The following is a 19,305-nucleotide window of genomic DNA, read 5'->3' as shown; positions in this document are numbered from 1 at the left end:
ATGCAAACAGTGCAAAGTCAAATGCTGCCAATTCTGGGGAGAAGAACAGCCAGTGATTATCACTTCATAGGATAGGAAGGGACAAAGAATTTTCTAAAGACAATGTAGGGTTGCCAACCCTCCAGGATTTGCCTGGAGTCTCCAGGAACTAAAGATTAATCTTTAATTAAAGATTATGTCATGTGATGAAATCTCCAGGAATAAATCCAACCAAAACTGGCAATCCTAAAGACAAGTTGCATGGGGAATTTACACAGTGAGATATTTTTAACCTCTGACATGAAGAGACATAACTTCTCTGTGCCAGAATCACAGACTCCAGGAGCTAAGGAGTTATAGACCTTATTTGTATAACAACTATATTCACTTTCTTCTATTTTAAAAACCTAAGCCAGAGGGGCTTACCACTTCTGACTTTACTTTTTAAATAAAATCTGAGTGCTTCACTTGGCAAACTCCAATTTAAAATCACAGCAGGAGTGACACTGGGTTGAGTCAGAAAGAACTTTTTCTTGATACAAGCCTGTCAATTGATTTTAACAAAGGATGTTTTCTTTCTATGGATCCAGTATTTCTATTCATTTTGTCATTTGGAAACCTGTCTAGGGAGACATAATATCCCCCTGCACTGTAATTACCGTTGCTTACATTTCATGTGCATGTGTGAAATCATACTGGGAACTATGGAGGGAGCTAGCAGCACTTTCCGGAAGGGGACAGTCTAGTCTGTGGAGGGGTTCCTGGAGTTCCAATAATGCCAGAGAGATCTGTGCAAAAAGCAGCCCTGGCATGGGGTCCCATGATGGATTCAGATCATTCCTTTGTCCCAATCTTCAGCCACGCTGGTAGAAAAACAGCTGATTTACAGAAAGGCAAGGTTGTGCCCCAATGTGCTTGACTATAGTTCTATGAAAGAGATGCCTGCTAACGAGGACATCAAAAAACATATCTTCCAAAGCTCAAGGCTTCTTTTTCTTCCCATCTCCCTAATTCCTTACTCACTTCTTTGCTCAGTTCTTCTTTTACTTACTTACTTTTTTCCCAAGAGCAACTCCAAACTAGGTAGAGACATTTGCCCACAGTGCTGCTCAGCTTGGGGTTGGGGGCAATGTCTGCTCTCATGGCTCTTAGTGCTATGGGAACAAAAGGAAGAGAAGCCTGGGATAGTGGACTTTTGCCTGAACCTACAGTGAGTTGCTTCCACTTCCAAACGCAATTTTCCTTGGCTGATCCTGTAGGCACTTACACATTCCCTTACACATCCTTCATACCAAAAATACTCCACAAAATCCAAGAAAAAGCTTTGGGATGTTCAATTCTCAGAGATCTTCAGTACAATTCAAACCCACACAGGAATGATCCAAGAACCACCCCTTTGAGTACAGCACACTGTCAAAATTTACTTCAAACAACCTAGACTAAAAGTGTTAGAAATTTATTTCCAGACATGTGCTGCTGGTGAGGGCCCCTGTATGAGCCTTCTTAAATGTCTTCCATGGAAGTTAGGTGACACTCCGCCTGCTGATGAAGTCATCCCCACTCTAGAAATGGCTTAACTAGCCTTACAATCCCTGGGGCTCAAGAAAATATTGTCAAAAAGCATATGTGTTTGCCTTTAGTATGCACATGGATGGTCTTGTGGCTAATGCACAAGGTTAGGAGTCAGAGATGGCATCTAGTGTCATCTCTGTCGTGGACTTCTCTGTCAGGTGTTGAGGCTCATTAATGTTTGTGAAACTGATTGAGACTCTTTGATCTATGTCAGTATGGAAGTGCAAAATATTATGGTTCTGAGAAAGCACTGAGACCTACTGATGAAAAGTGCTATATATGAGCTAGATATTATATTAATTATTCATTATTATTTCTGTTTAAATGGATTCCCCCAATTACAAACACTCCTCTCCACAGAGTATGCACTGTTGGGGAGATCCTGTGCACAAGTGTCAGACGTATTCCATTACATGATTTTCACCATAGCCAGGTAAAATACATGCTCCTTCTCCCTCACTCCTGCTAGATGGCAATTAGTACACAGAAAATTTGAGATTTGAAGAATAAGTGCTCTACAAACACCTCTCTGTAAAAGGCATATTGTCATCTATCAAAAGCCATGCTCCCCTCAGCCCCTTCAACTACATTTGTGTGCTACCTTCATTCTGTTTTCTGTCCTGACTTGTAATTGTTAATTTTTGCTTTTCTATTTCTTTTAGCTGTCAAAAACACCAAACTGGAATCCCACTGGCTGCATCATCCTCCAGTTAAGGAAGATTTACTCCTGTTTCAGCTTCATTTTTTTTTAATTTTAATTACTTTTCTTTTATTTTTCAGTTTTACTGAACATTTTTTTCAAGCATTCAACAATACAGTAAATAATGCAAGTGAATCCTACAAAATCTGTTGGCTGACCCAATCTACAGTTGTTTATAACTGACACAGAGGTAGAAATATAGTCATTTTATGGTGGAGAATGCGAGTAGGGTGGAAACCACCAACATGGCACCCTGGGTGTGGAAGCCTTCACATGCAGGATGGTCTGCCTACCACACATGCACACATGCAAACCTCTCCCCACTCCCGCACAATCCCACAATAGTGCTCAAGTGAAAGGAGCTTTGCATGGTTCCTCTGTACCCGGGTGAATTTCACTCCAACTGAATCAATCAAATACAGGTGTTCAAGACATCTCTGCTCATTACACTGCTCCACTTCAATATTTTCATTGTTAAAATGAATAGCAACCATCTTACACGAAATATACTGGCTTACATGCTGTTCTCTGTGCACAGGTGCAACAACACTGAAGTCAATGAGGACTTAAATTAGTCCACTGTATGCTAAAATGCATTACAGAATTAATCACAGGGGGGGAAATTCCCTTTGGGAAAGGAAACCAGCTAATAATATAATGCATAGCCAGATGCGGGATTTTTAGTACCTCATAAGTCAGATCAGATGGGACTGACCAAGTCTACTTCCATAAGCTCAACTGCACTAACTCACTAACACTATTCATCCTATGGGGTGTTTCCAACGACAAGATATCCTGTAGTGCTCTAAAGCATGTGTTATAACACATGTCAAAAATACTGTTAACAGTTTCATATTAAGAATTGAAGTAACAATACTTTATAAGGGTTCCAAAGGAGCAGTTACAATGTACACTGTCAAATGTTGCAGTGTTTAAAGAATGCATCCATCTGTACCAAGCCATACTGCACTTTGATGCAATGCCCACCCTTTAATATGGCATGTCCGAGCCTCGGAAACATCGGTTCATGGAAACAAAACAGAAAGGACAGCAGTGGAATGGATGACCTTTAGGCTACTGTTCTGATCTTCAGTGTATGGGGATAGGGAACAGGCTGTGTTTCTTTTTAGCATCACGGAAGCAACAGTATAATAAAGTTCAAGATGGGTATTCCATTAAAAGCCATTATTTCTAGTATTTTTTAACAAATGCTCTCAAAATCTCCTACTGCAGGGAATTTAACTATGTTTAGTTTTGCAGCACAGAGCTACTCTGAAATTTTGAACAAAATTGTTTTTTGATTTAGGTACACATGAAAAAAATACATGAATCAGACTTTAAAATACACTGTCTTGACATTTGCATTCCACAAATTTAAATGTGGTTTTGTTTTCAAGCATCAAACTTGGTCCTGATACAATTTGTTATCAGGGACAGTTTCTGATACTTTTCTTTTGAGTTAGTTGCACTTTACTCCACGAACAGTCCCACTGATTTTTATGGGATGACTTGTGAAATAAGGTACTACTGAATCTGATAAAACGTGTCAGGAGTCTTAAGAGTGCACAATACATCATTTTCTTTACAGACTTGGGCATGCATCAAGTTATAGAGGCATGATTTACATTTACAAAGGTCATGCTGGTGTGGCCCCCTCTCATATCCGACTCATCTATGTCCTTTGTCTTTAAGAAGTAATCCTGGGACAGGTATTTCTCCATCCTGCTCTATGGTAAAGATTAATACATCATTTAACTTCTCTGCAACCTTTTATTATCTTTAAAACCTAGTGGTCCACTAACTTTTCTACAGGCCTCAACTTCTGATCTTCTTAAATAAGATCTTATTGTTTGTCTTGATTGTCTGGTTGGTCTTCAGATTTCTTATTATTATTCCCACTTAACATCCACCTTGTACCTCAACTGCTTAAGTTTGGTCCTATTTCCATCAACTGGGCTGAATGTTAATACTTAGTACTTTTACAGAACTTTACATCCAAGGACTTCTGAATATTTTACTAAATTTAACTGGATAGGTCTTTCATAACTCCTTTTAGGATAATTATAGTAAATATTATTATCTCCATTTTAGAGATGGGGAAACCAAGGCAATATTAAGTAACTGGCCCAAGGTGACGTGGCATGGTGAGAACAGAATACCAGTATCCTTATTTTCAGCCCTGAGCTCCATACATTAAACACAGAGAATAATATTTTGGATCAAATATCTCTGCTCCGACCTATAATCAGACTTTTAAAAGGAGCATTCTGGATTCAGACATTCTTTTATATTCTCTTCCACGGTAAACTAATTAGGAATGTCAAAAGAGTGTGATTGTCCTGTCAGTGCATGTTTCCATTCCTCTACTTAATACTTCTCAGGAATAAAATACTCACATTACATTCAGTGTGTGTGATTTCCGGCTAGAAAGTTATTTAATTAACTTTCCCTCTCCTAATTAATTCATGTCTAGTTAATGTGGATAAGAATAACATTCTCCATCTTCTGTAGCTGAGTCACACGTGGAGCGGTATCCCCATTCACTCAGGTAGGCACATGCCTTTATGCTTTCAGGGATATATGGCTGTGGAATTATTTCCAAAACTCTGACATATTTACAGAGAACTTTTCCCACCAGAGATAAAATATTTTTATGGCATGGTATTAAGATGACAAAGTGTTTTTTCTTCAGTCTCTGATGTATTTTTGTCATCAAGTTGTTTTTAGTCACATCATTTATTTTTTTTCCTTTTGATAAAGGAAACAAAATCTGAAAGATTACCTTGGATAGAGGAGTCTCAATGAGGTGATTAAAAACATCTCTTATTTGTCTTATTCTCTGTGCCACCATTTTGTGCACAAGTACTGTATTAATAATGTCCTGTACAAATTCCTGACAATAAATGGGCAGTCTTTTAATTTCACAACTGGATGTTTCTCCTCTCTCTCACCCCTGCATAGCCTTCCCCCCCATGCTGATAAAGCCCACATAGAAAAATCCTATTTGCAAATTTTCCACTGAATCTAGGACCTGACACCCATATACAGTAAATCAATTACAGAATTAGCATTTATATTTAAAAGGAATGCTTTAGGAGAGATCTAAAATACCCGGGACATATTTATTCCAACACTAAAAGTATATATCTGCAATTCCCTTTCATATCTGCTACCTAAAAAAAAAACCACTAAAATTATGAATCTAAAAGTCTGAATGCAAATCATTGAGAGGAAAATTAATGAAAGGAAGGATAGTCTTGTGGTGATACTTCCTTTCTCTCTCTGTTTGTCTTGTCTATTTAAGACTGCAAATTCTTTGCTGTAGAGACTGTTTCTTACTGTATGTTTGTAGAGCTCTTAGCACGACGGGGTCCTACACGTGATTGGAGACTCTAGGCACTACAATAATAAAAATAATTAATGATAACAATAATGTATGTCTCCCACAGACCTAAAATAGATGTTGGCTGCTATTCAGCATCATTAATATTTCTTTAATGCAGATGATGTACTCAGTGGTGTACAATACGAAAAGCTAAAGACAATCCTTCCCTGCAAAGAACACTTTGTCCTGATTTGGGACAAACACGTTCAAATAATGTAATTTCCGTTGGGATGAAAATTACAGTTTTCTAATCCAGAGGTTGGGATAACTTTGCGTACATATTTTTTCCTGTTCATACAAAAGGAAGTCATAGCCTCATTATTTTTTGTTGGCTTTGTGGAAGAAATAGCTTTTTAGAGGGACTTGAATGAGGACTGTGGGGGATGACCTGGTCTGGGAAAGGCATTCCATACATAGAAATCGGATATGTGTTGTATTATTAAGTATATACCTCTTGAATACAATCTATGCAGTAAGTATACAAAATAGTTCCAATATATAGGATCGCAGCCCCATTAACGCAGGGTCCAATGAGTAATCCCATGAAAGTCCATGGAAACAATTACATGCATAGGGACTAATTGAAGTTGTCTTTGCAGAATCAGACCCATATTTTTTAAGATTCTAGATTTCATCAACTTTAGAATACATAGTGAGATGGTAAGCTAAATACAGCCCCTGTGCAACGGCCTTAAAGTAAATGGATGAAATGGCACTGTAGACAGTGTGTTCTAAATCTCAGTAACAAACACCAACTGATATCAGAACTTCGGAAAAAGTGACAATGAAGATTTCAGTATTATGTACAAAAGCTTCTGTGTCAAAGTAGTGTATGTCCTTACAACTACAACTACAACATGATCACACTTAGTCTTGTTAAGTATATGTCTTATTGTTATTTTAGGAATAAAAAAAACAGTCCTGCTAAGTGTTGACATTTGATATGATACATTTTAAAGGTTGATTTCCACGTATAGTGTAACATTTGATTTTCTCCCCAAATTTTTACAGCATAACTGACTACCAACATTTTATTGTACTCTTTGTATTCTGGAAATGTCCCACTCCTTGCTAGTTAGAACCAAGTAATAATTGTTTGTTTTATAATAATTATACTAATAATACATATTCCTGTAAGCATGTAAAATGAAATGTGAAAAAGTATATGCTCTGTTTAATTTGTGTGTGTCAATGCACATACTTATTCTGTATGCAACTATAATTATAATCATTGTTATATTTCCATACCCTACAGATAAAATATATGCAAGAGTCTAGCGAATAACTAGTTATTAAATATAAATAAGAAACTAATACATTTAACTTACTGGAAAACATATAGAACCGACTTATGTTTAACAGTACCATGTTCTTATACAGATCCAGGAACACCTTTTAATAGGTGCACTTTTTCTTGATGGATTGCAGTGGAAATCCATAATAATCCTCACTAATATCTTCAATAGTGTCATGACAATAAATAAGGCAGTTAATTATTCAAATTAGAAAATTTTGCTCACAATTCTAGACCAATAATAAGAGGAAATTTTATTGAATACATTGAAAAAAGAAAGCTGAAAAACTTTGAAAAATCTGTTCTTAACTTGTTTTACTTCTCCTAATTATATGGTAAATAAAGATTTATGTGGGAAAAAGAAAGAATGACTTTGTTAAGAACTGAAACAAATTATGCCCAAAGCTTAATAATTTGGTTGCCATGACAAAGAAGCTGATATTAAAAAACCTTTACTGATCTACTCACAAGTTGTCCCATTGATTCCAAATGAATTGCTGACATGAGTAAGAATTTGTAAGATTAGACCCATATTTAGATTCCAATATTGCAACCTTTGTTCACATGAGTAGTTAGAGGGACTACTTGTGTAAATAAGAACTTCTTGCAAGAGTGAGGATTGCAAAACAGCATAGCAGTCGCATTTTTCCAGTTTTAAATGATTTTAGTTATGACCCCTGTTCTCAGTACATTTTAAAAAGAAAAATATAGGAAAATCTACTTCATTGTATGTGCATATTTGGGGCCCAACCCTTGTTTCTGTAATCAATGTAAGCTCTCTTGAGTACTGTCAGATTTCAGGAAAGTGCTCTGATGATCTGGGCTACCTCCAGTTGTGAAAATTTGAATGAGTGATAGTTGCAGGGTCTCTCTGACACAAACCGTGTAAAATTCTTCATCATAAAAGAGTGAGGTGTGTTAAGATCTGCCTTAAAATTTGATCCAAAATGAGAAAGGAGCCTTCCTCTGTACTGGTGAGACTTGGCAAATCTGTCAGATTTTTATGTCTTCAGCTTTGTTTATAACTATCCTGGCATCACTTGGCCTAGGGTCGGATCTGGCCTGGCCTGGCTCTTTGGAGCCTTTCTGACTTTTAGAGCTGTTGCTAGGAAACCATCACCCTCCATTCCAGTTACATTGTTGAGTCACATGAAATCTGCCAAGCACATCCACTAATGGCCCAATCCTACTCCTACTGAAATCAAGGTTGTTTTTTCTTTTGCCATTGATTTAAACGAGAGCAGCGTGAGATCCTTTTTACAGTTCATTTCTCCAGATGTGGCCACTCCGTCTTTCCCAAACCTCAGTGGCCAACCAGCGTGGAGAAGGACGGAGCGTGTTCCCAGTCACACAACATCCTTCAGGGAAATAACATGCCTATGAGTACTTTCACCTCTTAATCTTGTCCTGATTTTCAGAATGAAGATCCAAGGGAATTGTGTTCTGTGAAGAACTGAACTGCACTTCCCTTCCCAGGGATTGTGATTTCTGCTCTGCTTAGTGATTTCCTGACCGTAGCATTACTAGCAGGTCAAATAGCTGATTAGTAACACCGCATGCAGGTTCTAACACCTTCCACCTAAGGGTCTCAAAGCACTTTACAACTGTAGATGAACAAAGCCAAATAACAGCCTCGTGAAAAGTAATGTACCCATTTGCAATCAGCATCAACAATCTTATTAACACATGACAAAAATAATTTCCTATGAAACAATTTGCACATAGAGCTTTTCTATGAATTAATTTTACAATAGTAATTTTATAGGACTAGTCAAGCAACTTATTTCTAACCTTCTGAAATGTTTAAAAGCACAGCATTTTCACACACCCCATTTGTTAATCCCAGCATCTGTGTATGCACAATTGTGCACTTTACATTTCTTTGCCCACAAGGAACAAAATGAGGAGAATCTATCATCCCTACAATCTTGCATTTAAAAAATGGCATTTGTTTCAAGACCCTGCTATAGCTTTTACTTACTTAACTAATACTTGTTAGAAACCTGGTCATATAGTTGTGTTGGGTTTTTTTCCCTTTTAACCTTCTGTTTTTGTCTTCTAGCCGTCAGTACTGTATGGTCAAACACAGCTGAAGTACTGGAAAGATATGGCATATTTCATCCTGCACAAACACCCCCACACCCTTGGAAAAATGTCAAAAAAGACTCTTGAATGGCAACTTTAGTCTGGAAATTTTTACAAAGAAACAAATCTCTTGAAACCCATTTCAATGAACAATTGACAACACACAAACACACACACACACACACTTGGACATAAGAAAGAAAATGTCAGTGAAAACTGCTGTAGTGATCAGGATCCCCAGTCCTGAAAACAACCAGGTTATAAAACATTTTTTTCCTTTTGTTTTTAACTCTTAGCATACCAAGAGTATTACTGATAAGGAAGGAAAAGGTCTTACCATGCAGTGCATCAGGAGGAGAAGAGAAGCACAGAGCATGCTGCAGAGATTAAGCTCAGCATGGAGTTCAGATATCCTTTGGAACTGAAAAAGATTGTCCAACCCATTCTTCTTAATAAAGCGGGCAAGTTTTCTCTAGGCTTGAATTTTACACCAGAAGTCAGATCCTTAAAGTGCATTATATTTTCTTCTTCAGAAGATGTATTTCCTCCAGTTAAGTTTCAGTACAGCAATGCCATTTCCAATCAGCTCTGAGAAGCTCTTCATTCCCAGACATGTGGTGTCAGAGGGACTCCAAAGAAAAATCAAAGAAAGAAAGGGGAAGGGGGAGGGAAAGAAAGAAAAACACTTTACTGAAGCCCTGAAATTACTATGCAAAGAAAAAATAATGCATTCTCTCCCTCTCTATATATCTGGTTCACAGTAAGCAATATGATCTATTTGATCTCATCATGTAGGGAGAGCTGGTTACTGTAAAACAAACCAAATCAATCAAAACCAAACATTTCTGATTCCCACATTGTTCCCAACCCTTGTAATCTTAAGGAATCTTTGAAACCATCTTACCAAGACATCAGCTATCCATTTTTTTTCCCAACTAGCATGGGCATTAGAAATTCTAGATTAGCTTTGGAGAATTCTTGCAAAAATAAAGAAGTAAATAAAAGAATACATTAAGTATAAAAGCAAAGCCCCTAAAGATGGAGAGTTTAGGAGATATCATGCCTTAAGTTCAACGGGCATCTATATACTGTAGGGAATAGGGTGACCAGATAGCAAGTATAAAAAATCGGCATGGGGGTGAGAGGTAATAGGAGCCTATATAAGAAAAAGCCCCCAAAATCGGGACTGTCCCTATAAAATTGGGACATCTGGTCGCCCTAGTAGGGAAAGGAGAACAGCTAAAGGACAATGGCTAAGGGAAGACGAGGTTGAGTGGGATCCTGAAGCACCCTGAGCCTCCCACCTTCTCGTTGGCAGCAGCTTCGGCTTCCCCTCTACCTTTTGCAAAGCATGTTAATTGATTCTAGTTGCTGAGCAACTAACTCTGGGGAGTCACACTGATACCTTCACCACAGCCTCAGCAGTAGCTGCACTGAAAAGACGAAGATCCAGAGGGCATGGTTTCTGTCTCTCTCCTACCTCCACCTCTCCGCACTTGTATGTTCAGTTGCCCTGCAGGAAACCTTGGCAAATTTTTGCACTGGAAAGGAAAAAGCCCACATTAATGCAGAGGGGAGAGGATGTGGGTTGCCCTCCTACCTTTCATGCTGCACTGACAGGACTCAGCTGAATAGCCCTGCTTCATGCTGACAGTGATGTTGCTGCTGCCGCACAAGAGGATTCCTCTGGCTCTACAACCCCTATGGACAGGGGCACTCTAGGCCAGGAGGGCTGGCTTGGCAAAGGAAAACTGATCCACGCAGAGGGAGAAATGAATGAACTGGGGTGGGAGGGACGAAGGAGTAGCTAAATTACAGCATTCCATTAAAAACAAAACTGAATTAATCCTCTGGCTCTATATGCATGTTGCAAAACATTTAGTTAAAGCAATGAGCAACTTTCATAATTATAGTTGCATGCAGGTTCAAAATGCGCTATACTATTGACCATCCACCAAGCAGTGACTGCTGAGGCCATGCTCTTGCAATCACATTTATTGGACATTAGTGTAATTTCCAATCACTGGTACCGTATGTACATTTTCACAAACACAGAGTAAGACACATTCTCTGACCAGGAGAGCTTGTAAATTAAGATAGGGCTTGCAGTTCTCTGGATGTATTTCCAACAGTCTGCATTTCAGAGCTATCCAACTTAATTCTGTCACCGGTTTATTCAATCTTCTGGTTAATTTGATCAAAATTTCATGAGCTAACTCACTTGTAGTTTTTAAAACAGCACAAATGCTTTCCCAATAATTTTTGAGCATTAAGCCAACAGTACTGGATAATTCAATGACAAGCTATAGAAAATTGCCTTTTAGGGGGCATTCCAGCAGTTGCTCCTTTGGAAGAATTACCATTGTTTTCAATGTGGCTGCAGGATTGGGTCCTTAATAAGGAAGGCCAAAATTCTGCATCAGACTGAGGAGTATGAGATAGAAGGGACAGCAATACCAGGGTGACAAGTACTTCCATTGTCTGAGTAAGGACTGAGAAAACACGGAATGGCCTCATGACTTGGCCCACTCTTACAGGCATTGTAAGCCCCATCAAATCCTATACTAGATGTGTTACATGTGATGGTTATCAAAGATATAAACTAGATCCGCTATTTATTTCAGTTAAAGTCACACAATTAGGAAGAGCAGGGTCTTAAGTACTATGTGATATGCAGCCACATAAATGGACACATAAAATTCCCTTTTGAAAAGCTACCACATATATCCTGCTTTGTGCTGCATAAAGCGCTGACTACTTGGTGGAGAGGAGACAAGGCCATGCTATGGAGAACAGTGAAGTTTGTGCTCATGGCCTGGGGGAGGTGGATCCTCTGTTATGCTGGGCCTTGATATATTACTTTGTGAGTTTTTCTATGCCTCTTAGCATTCTCCCTGACTATCTCTGAACCCACTCTGTTTCAGCTTTTGAAACGGGGTAACCAGAACTGAACACAGTTTCCACCTAAGTGCCACAGATTTATATAATCAATTCCACATTATTCATTTGTCACATCACCTCTTCTTTTGATATCTCCATTTCTGATAGTACCTCATCTTTATTACCAGATAAGAGTAAGACTGACAGCATAGATATTCTGTTGTGGTGATTGAAGCAAATAATTCATTAACATTTTCTGAAACTTCCGTATGTTCTTAAATTGCTTCCTGGCCTTTACCCCCTGACATATATACCCACACCAATGAAAGTGCTACAGTGCTATAAGGCAATGGTTTTTCATCTACTGCCCAAGGTTCTCTGTCTGGTCATCCAAAAGAGCATAAGAACATACAGAAAGTGTAGTGGGAAAGGAAGTAGGGTTGGTAACGTGTGCATATAGGGGTGCATGTGTATGAATGAGAGGGGAAAGGGGGGGTTCATGAGTTAATCTCTCTCCTACAAAATGGTCCACAGAATGGAAGAGCATGAGAACCAGGGAAAACCATTAGATCCATTGCCAGACAGGGATGCGACTGTGCTGATCCTGCTTAACATGCCACTTGCTTTTCTGAAAGAAACCGAAAGCTTATACAGAAGGAAGACAGGAGGCGATGGAGAAGTAATGGGAGACCGTGAGAGAAAAAAGGAAATTGATCTTTATTGTGAGCTTGTATAATGATTTATGAAGTTCCACAGAGGACCTCACGCTAAATTCTCAAAACTACAGACTGGGCAAAGAGTACATTGTCAGGTTAAAAAATATAGAAATGGATAAGGAGGAGGAGAAAACATGTGCCCAGGAGTCTGGGGAATTCTTCAAGATTTCAGCCCAGGGAACAGACACAGCTGGGGAGGTCTCCCTGACTATTTTGTGCACATAAATCATTGAGCTTGCATGAAAGTAACTCAATATATACAGAGTATAGAATAGTTCTTGGCAATAGCCATTAGTTATCAGTCGTGATTGCTCTATTATTGTTTCATCACACATTTGTTATCCAGTTTATTATGTATTTATCTGTTTTTATTACAGACACCAAGGCCTTTGGGAAGAATGGCAATATGCTGCTGGTATTTCTATATACTTTACATTGTATTTTATTTCTATACGGTGAAATCCATTCTCTTTATAGGAAGCTGGGTTCAAGTGGAACGTATGCTAGCTCTCTGCACAGAGGCAAATTTCATCAAAAGTGCTAAGGAAAGGCAGCAGAAGGACAAAGCAATATAATGAAATAACTATAAATGGAAACAAGGCAACAACTGGTGATTCCAACTGGGCATACAAGAATCTGGAGACTTCAGATTATTAGAAAAAACCTCAGTGAGAAAAGACAAGAGGTGTTAATGTTTGTATGACATTTAGAAAATGCAAAGCACTACAGATAAAATTTAACCCCATGCAAAGGACCAGTCCAACCACTTAAGTTCCACTTCAGCCCTCAGAAAAGTGCTGCATAGGTCTTGAATGTCACTGTCACTGGATATAAATGCTACGTATTATTATGCATTGAGAAGCTCTGGTAAAGTATATGCTTCATTTCCTATTCCACTTTCTTTTAGTTTATCTTTCCCTGCACTTTCTATCCTTTCAATATCATCATTACAACCTCCGTACTTTTGTTCTAACAGTTATCCTTACTGGGTCCCCATCCCCAGAGAGGTACAATTTCACTCCAGATTTCCTCCAAGCAGCATGCCAGTGGCACTCATGCATAATATGATTCAAGTGGCAGGAGAAAGCAGTGCATGGTAACCCCTAGCCGCTCCTCCAATTCCATCCACTTCCCTGCCACATTCCTGCTTGACCCTACCAGCAGTTCCTAGAATACCAAAAGATCGACCTTCATTCTAACTATTATCAAATGTAAATACATTAAAGAGACCATTTCATTGCCACTTGTAAATTACAGTCTTGCCAAAATCATTGTCATTTCTCACTCCTTGAATTTCCTGTTTAAAAACAATATCATTTGCAGAATATTTGAAAGGGTGTGTAGAGTGTATGGAAATCATTAGGTATTAAATAATATGTGCAACTTACAATACATGTTGAATTTTAACTAAGAGTATGTGAAATAAGTAATCCATACATCAGAAGTTGTCTGGAAATATTTCTAACTTTGACCTTTCAATATCTCATATCTCTATTCCTATTCTGTCTATTTCAGTAAAACCAACCAAATTTATTTTTTGCCTTTTTAGTTTAAATACTAAGATATCTGAGTTTCAGTGATTTCATCTGAAGACTGCAATCAGCAATTAACAGGAAAATCTCTGACCACGTGAGAATATTGAAAAAAATATACGTGTATAGTCATATTTACCTGTGTAATACATTCTTTTCACAACAATCTAAAGAATAACTGACTTTGTTTTGAATAAATGTTCAATAAAATATTACACTATACCTTTAAATTTAACAAAACATAACAAAGCAAGTACTAAATGAATTAGCATATTATTATTGTAGTTCTTATTTGTATCTGCATTCCATATGGTAACAGGTTAGATTCTTCTTTCACTTATGCCAGTGCACAAGAAGATTAATGTAGTTACATCAGGGAAAAACTGGTGCAAGTTAGAGGAGAATCAGAGTGGTAAGATGCAAAGCATTATGAATCAGTTGTAGTTTCCCTGTCTACTTTTAGATCCATGCTCTTGTTTCCTTTAAGTAAATGCTATTGCACTGGAACTTGAAAAGTAACGTGTATAATAAAAGATTAAAAAAAAAAGTCTCCAGGTCATGACTATAAATTGATGGGTTTACTTTTACCTTTGTCACTTTAATCTAAAATGTAGTTGTAATGGGTCTGATTCTAATCTTACTTACATTGACTTTACACTGGTGTAACTCCGCTGACTTTGGTGAATTCATTCCGGATTTACACTCGAGTAACTGGAAGCAGAACCAGGCTTCTTGGGCTGCGTTCTACTCTCACTTAAACCAGTATAAAACCGCAATTTCCCCATTGCTTTAATAAAGATACTCCAGATTTATGCTGGTGTGACTGAAAGCAGAATTTAGCATATTATACAGTAATTGTATCCCGGCACACAGATATCGGAATATCTAACTACTGCTACAGGCATATTGCATGCAGTAAATACATATAATAAATGTTTTTTTCTTTGAAAAGAAAATCCTTGTTTCAAAAACACTTCCAAAACACATCAGTGGAATACTGCTAACACCTCAATTTCAGTTCCAGCAGACTTAAAAGTGACATCTTGTGCTAAAACGCAATTTAACAAGAGGAAGACGAATTTTATCTTTCTAGGTCAGCAGCGCCGAATCAAACTTCTGCATCAAAAGGAGGGGTCTGACACTGCTTCCACTGAAGTCAGCGGCAAAACTCCATTTGACTTCTAGATTTGGGCCCTCTTTTATTATTAGGTGTATTCTTTTTCATACCAAACTGGTCGGCATATTACCCCAAATGAAGAAAGACGGAGTAATGCATTTAATGTCGCTTACATAAAATGGTTCAATTTGTATGTTAAGACACCATAGGAGTTTAAGATACCATTCTTTAAATGGCCTAAGAGATGCAATGATGTGTTTGCATATTCTCTATTTATAGCTGAAGCTCATCAGAAAAAAAACATAATCTTGCTGTACAGCTGTGTAATATGACAGGACAGGCAATGCGTGATTTCACTGAATCTCAAGGACACTCCTTTGCCTGAAATCCTTGTCTACAGAAGCATATTCACAGTAGGTAAAGAAAAGCTCTCAAGTAAGCTAAGCAGAACAACAGTTATTGCTGCCGAATAAATATGCACATTATTTCTGAATTGGCAATATACCCATTGGGCAAAAAACATTACAGTATGTTAAAGAAGGATTACACAGGCATCAGCTAAATTAGTCCTATTAAAGTTTAGTTACGCTCTCTTGTGTGTATTAAATGATATTACTGCTTAATAACATAAACATAAAAGACAAGCAAAAAGTGTTTCTTTTTCATATTCATTTATAAGCAATAGCAGTCTTTTGAAAAAAAAGGGGAAATTTCCTTCACTGGGGTATCCCCCAAGTATTGGGATAAGTAAACGAAAATTATATATTCATATCATTCACTCAAGTGGAATTTTCATTGATAAACTGGGACCTCAATACTAGTACTTTTGATTGCTGCTTTATAAATTCTTTGCAGGGCTGAATACCTCATGTTAGCCAGGGTATTCCCTAAAGATCATTAAATACTTTGAAAACAGGGGTAAGTGTATTGCAGGAAAATGGTACTAGAAAAAAAAGTGCACTTTGAGAGATACAGTATAAGATATTTTTTTTAAAGTATCTGTTCTCATCATTGCTATTAAATGTACTATTCCTTTCCAAAATTCCCTTTTCAAGACCAAAAAACAAAAAACCAACCCACCACAGCTCTAGTCTATTTCTTTTGCTTCCTAAGAGCAAGCCTCATCAAGCAATTAGTTAATGCCTGCAGAATTGTTTTCTGCCAAGAGCGGAGGCACCCTTATGAGCATTCCTCTGCTGAACGTCATCAAAACAAATCCTCCATCACAAAACCTTATAGCAAATACACTTGAGTTGTTGTGAAAATTGACTCGAGTCCTTTGTCTGTCTCTTCTGAGACCACGCTGTTTATCAGTCCACAGATGAATATTTGCAAAGATATACAAATGAATAATGAGGAGGGATTCACAGTGGCCCACTCAGAGCCAACAAACAAACAAAAACCACTCCCATGACACTTAACAGTGTCCTTTCTTTTTTAAAAGGACAAGGAAGAAGAAAAAAAAACACACACCTATTTTCTGAATATTCTCTTTTGCCTCCTTCTTTTCAGTCTGAGTTCTTTAGTGTCTCTCTGTCTTTAATTATTTAACCACACTGTATGCACATCTTAAATCCTTTCTGTTTTAATATCTCAATCCCTTTCATGGATTACTCTGCAGCTGAGATTTTAATGAGAGCTATTTCTCATGCTCTTATACTAAATTATTATACGGGGGAGAAAGTGATAATAGTCCTGTCTTCTGTCAATTACACATCTAATTTTTCATAGATTTTTATGTATAATTGTTCTCTGCCAGCATGCTTGGTTTTAATTATCAGAGCCAAATTGGAAAACACAGTTTAAATTAATTGATTTCTGCAAACAAGCATAATTACTGCCTTTTAAAAAGTATGAATATTAATAATGCAACCCAATGTTGCCTTGTTTAGTAGATCTTCCTGCAGTAAGAAATCCATCTTAAGACATTCCCCATTAATAACAATAATTGCTTTAAAAGCTAGCAGATATTCTCAGATGACAGGGAAACCATGTTAATTAAGAGAAAACTTGTCAAGCAATTGATTTATGGTCAAAGAGATATATATTTTAAACATGATAACTGTATCTTTTCTGTTAAAAGCCAAGAAACTGTGTGTCCCACCTTTAGAAGAGCTTCAGTGACAACATTTAAAGAGAAGAGCTGACCTTTCAAGGAAGAAGAAAAAAAAAAATTATCTTTCTTGGATACATTCCCAATGAAGGGCTAGGAAACTCCTTGCTTACTATAATATTTCTGCAAGCTGAAACATGATACAAGATGCAGAACTTCTGTCAAATTTAAAGTGACAAGAAAGTTCAGTTTAGAAAACAGTTTACTCAGAAGAGCTATTCAATCAAAACCATCTGAAGAGAAGGTTTAACAGAAAGCCACATCTATATAGGTTATTAATTCTATCAAATGATTAACATTGTTTTAATTAGATAACAAACTGTGTGGTAAACAGCTAGGAAGGTCCAATCTGCAAGCAGAAATGTGATGAAAAAAATTTTAGGCACAGATTTAGATTAACAGCTAACATTACTTCAAGTACAACTACCCGTTATAATATACAAAAGCATGCAGGTTCTTTAATACCTTTATTAGTTAGGAATTTCTTTTAATATTCTTGATTATGGAAGACAACAATGTAGCAAAATCTTATAACCTATAGGGAGAGGATTTATAACCTGACCAACAGAAGATGACAACATGTAAAATACTGCTGCATATTTAAGCATCCAAATAATACACAATCTGCATCCATATCAGACACATTTTTCCACTCAAACTCACACACTAAAACAGAAGCCTCTAAAACTTACCTATTTGTTTTATATGAGATCAAAACATTTAAGACAGCAAAGTTTTCAGGGCTTTCCCTATCATGGCAGTCAGCTACTGGAATTTAGCTTACATGGAAATAATTACATTCTTCCATTTCTTATCTTCTTCTGAAGATGACAGCTGTTGCTGATGCCTGCAGCCTTGTTAGAATATTATTGTAATCCATTCAAGCTTCTGGAGATTGCTCAGGTAACCAAGACAAAATACGCACATCGTCATCAGGCTCAAGAGCAGCTTAGCATTTTCCTTGCAGTTTGTCTCTTCTTTTTTCAATATTGTATTTTAAAAATACTTCAAAACTGGATGTAGTACAGGCTTTGCTATTTATGCAGCATTCTGTGCTGCTTGACTTGAATAGAAAGAAGAGAGTAAATGAAAGTGAATGCTACAGAAATGAAAATGCTTTTACATGTTTAGCCTTTTCCAAATGACAGAGTTATCATCTGAGGAGCAGAAGACAGTTTAAAAAGATGATTCAAATGGCTAGAGAAGCGGTAAGGAATGAAGAAGATACAAGGTACCAGCAGGCAAGGTTGGGTGTCTTGTGATTGCTTTGAGTTTATACTCCTCAGGGGGAGATGAAAAAAAAAGCACAAATATAGCAAAATCTGTCTTACAAAGTAAAAATCTGTTGGATCTGCCAGGCTTTTCTGGCAAAGTACAGTATATGTAGTTACTCAGTTAATTCTACCACTGTAGCCAGCGTGCAAAGAATTCTATTAAATGATCAGCTTTGCTCTTGTTGCAAATACCATTGGTAGAGAGAGAGAGAGACAAGGAAAAGCCAGGCTTTATATAACATACTGCGCTTGATCCTGCTCCCATCAAAGTCAATGAGAGTTTGGTCACCACCTTGCAATATAAAGGGGATTATGGCATTTTGTAAGACTATTGAATAGAAAGGTTTGAATGGATCTAAATTACACATGCCTGATTTCCTAATATTGGCCATATCTGGACCAGGTGGAGTGAGATGGCAATGAGAGTTCAGGGAACACTGCATCTCGGAGTCCAAATCCTTAATTTGGTTAACATGCGTTCCTAAACAAAATTATCTTTGGAGCTGAAATGTCTCATGGTTCTTCTACCCTAAAGATGAGGTGTTTGTTCATTTATTTTTTTTAAAGTTTGGTAAAATTCCACTTGGCTAATTGTAATTCATCCAAACATGATAAAAAGACGACTTTTTCAGCTTTAAAAAATTGTTCAGGTGCCTCT

At 37.4% G+C, this 19,305-nt stretch overlaps 1 protein-coding gene across 1 annotated transcript in view; it reads right to left on the bottom strand.

The window, feature by feature from the left end:
* LOC116819946 (protein TUNAR) overlaps window positions 1-18,598 on the bottom strand; it is a 32,994-nt gene extending 14,396 nt beyond the window's left edge. Inside the window, exons 1-3 of the mRNA XM_075064614.1 lie at window positions 18,066-18,598; window positions 10,421-10,556; window positions 9,353-9,644 (exon numbers count right to left, since the gene is read on the bottom strand). Of these exons, the coding sequence (XP_074920715.1) occupies window positions 9,353-9,391 (39 nt within the window). The 5' untranslated portion in view covers window positions 9,392-9,644; window positions 10,421-10,556; window positions 18,066-18,598. The remainder of the gene's footprint in view (window positions 1-9,352; window positions 9,645-10,420; window positions 10,557-18,065) is intronic.
* Window positions 18,599-19,305: the final 707 nt, after the last annotated feature.

Source organism: Chelonoidis abingdonii, chromosome 4, assembly GCF_003597395.2.
Source record: "Chelonoidis abingdonii isolate Lonesome George chromosome 4, CheloAbing_2.0, whole genome shotgun sequence".
Taxonomy (NCBI): domain Eukaryota; kingdom Metazoa; phylum Chordata; order Testudines; family Testudinidae; genus Chelonoidis; species Chelonoidis abingdonii.
The sequence above is the reverse complement of the archived record's forward strand: the minus strand, read 5'-3'. Positions and strand labels throughout refer to the sequence as shown.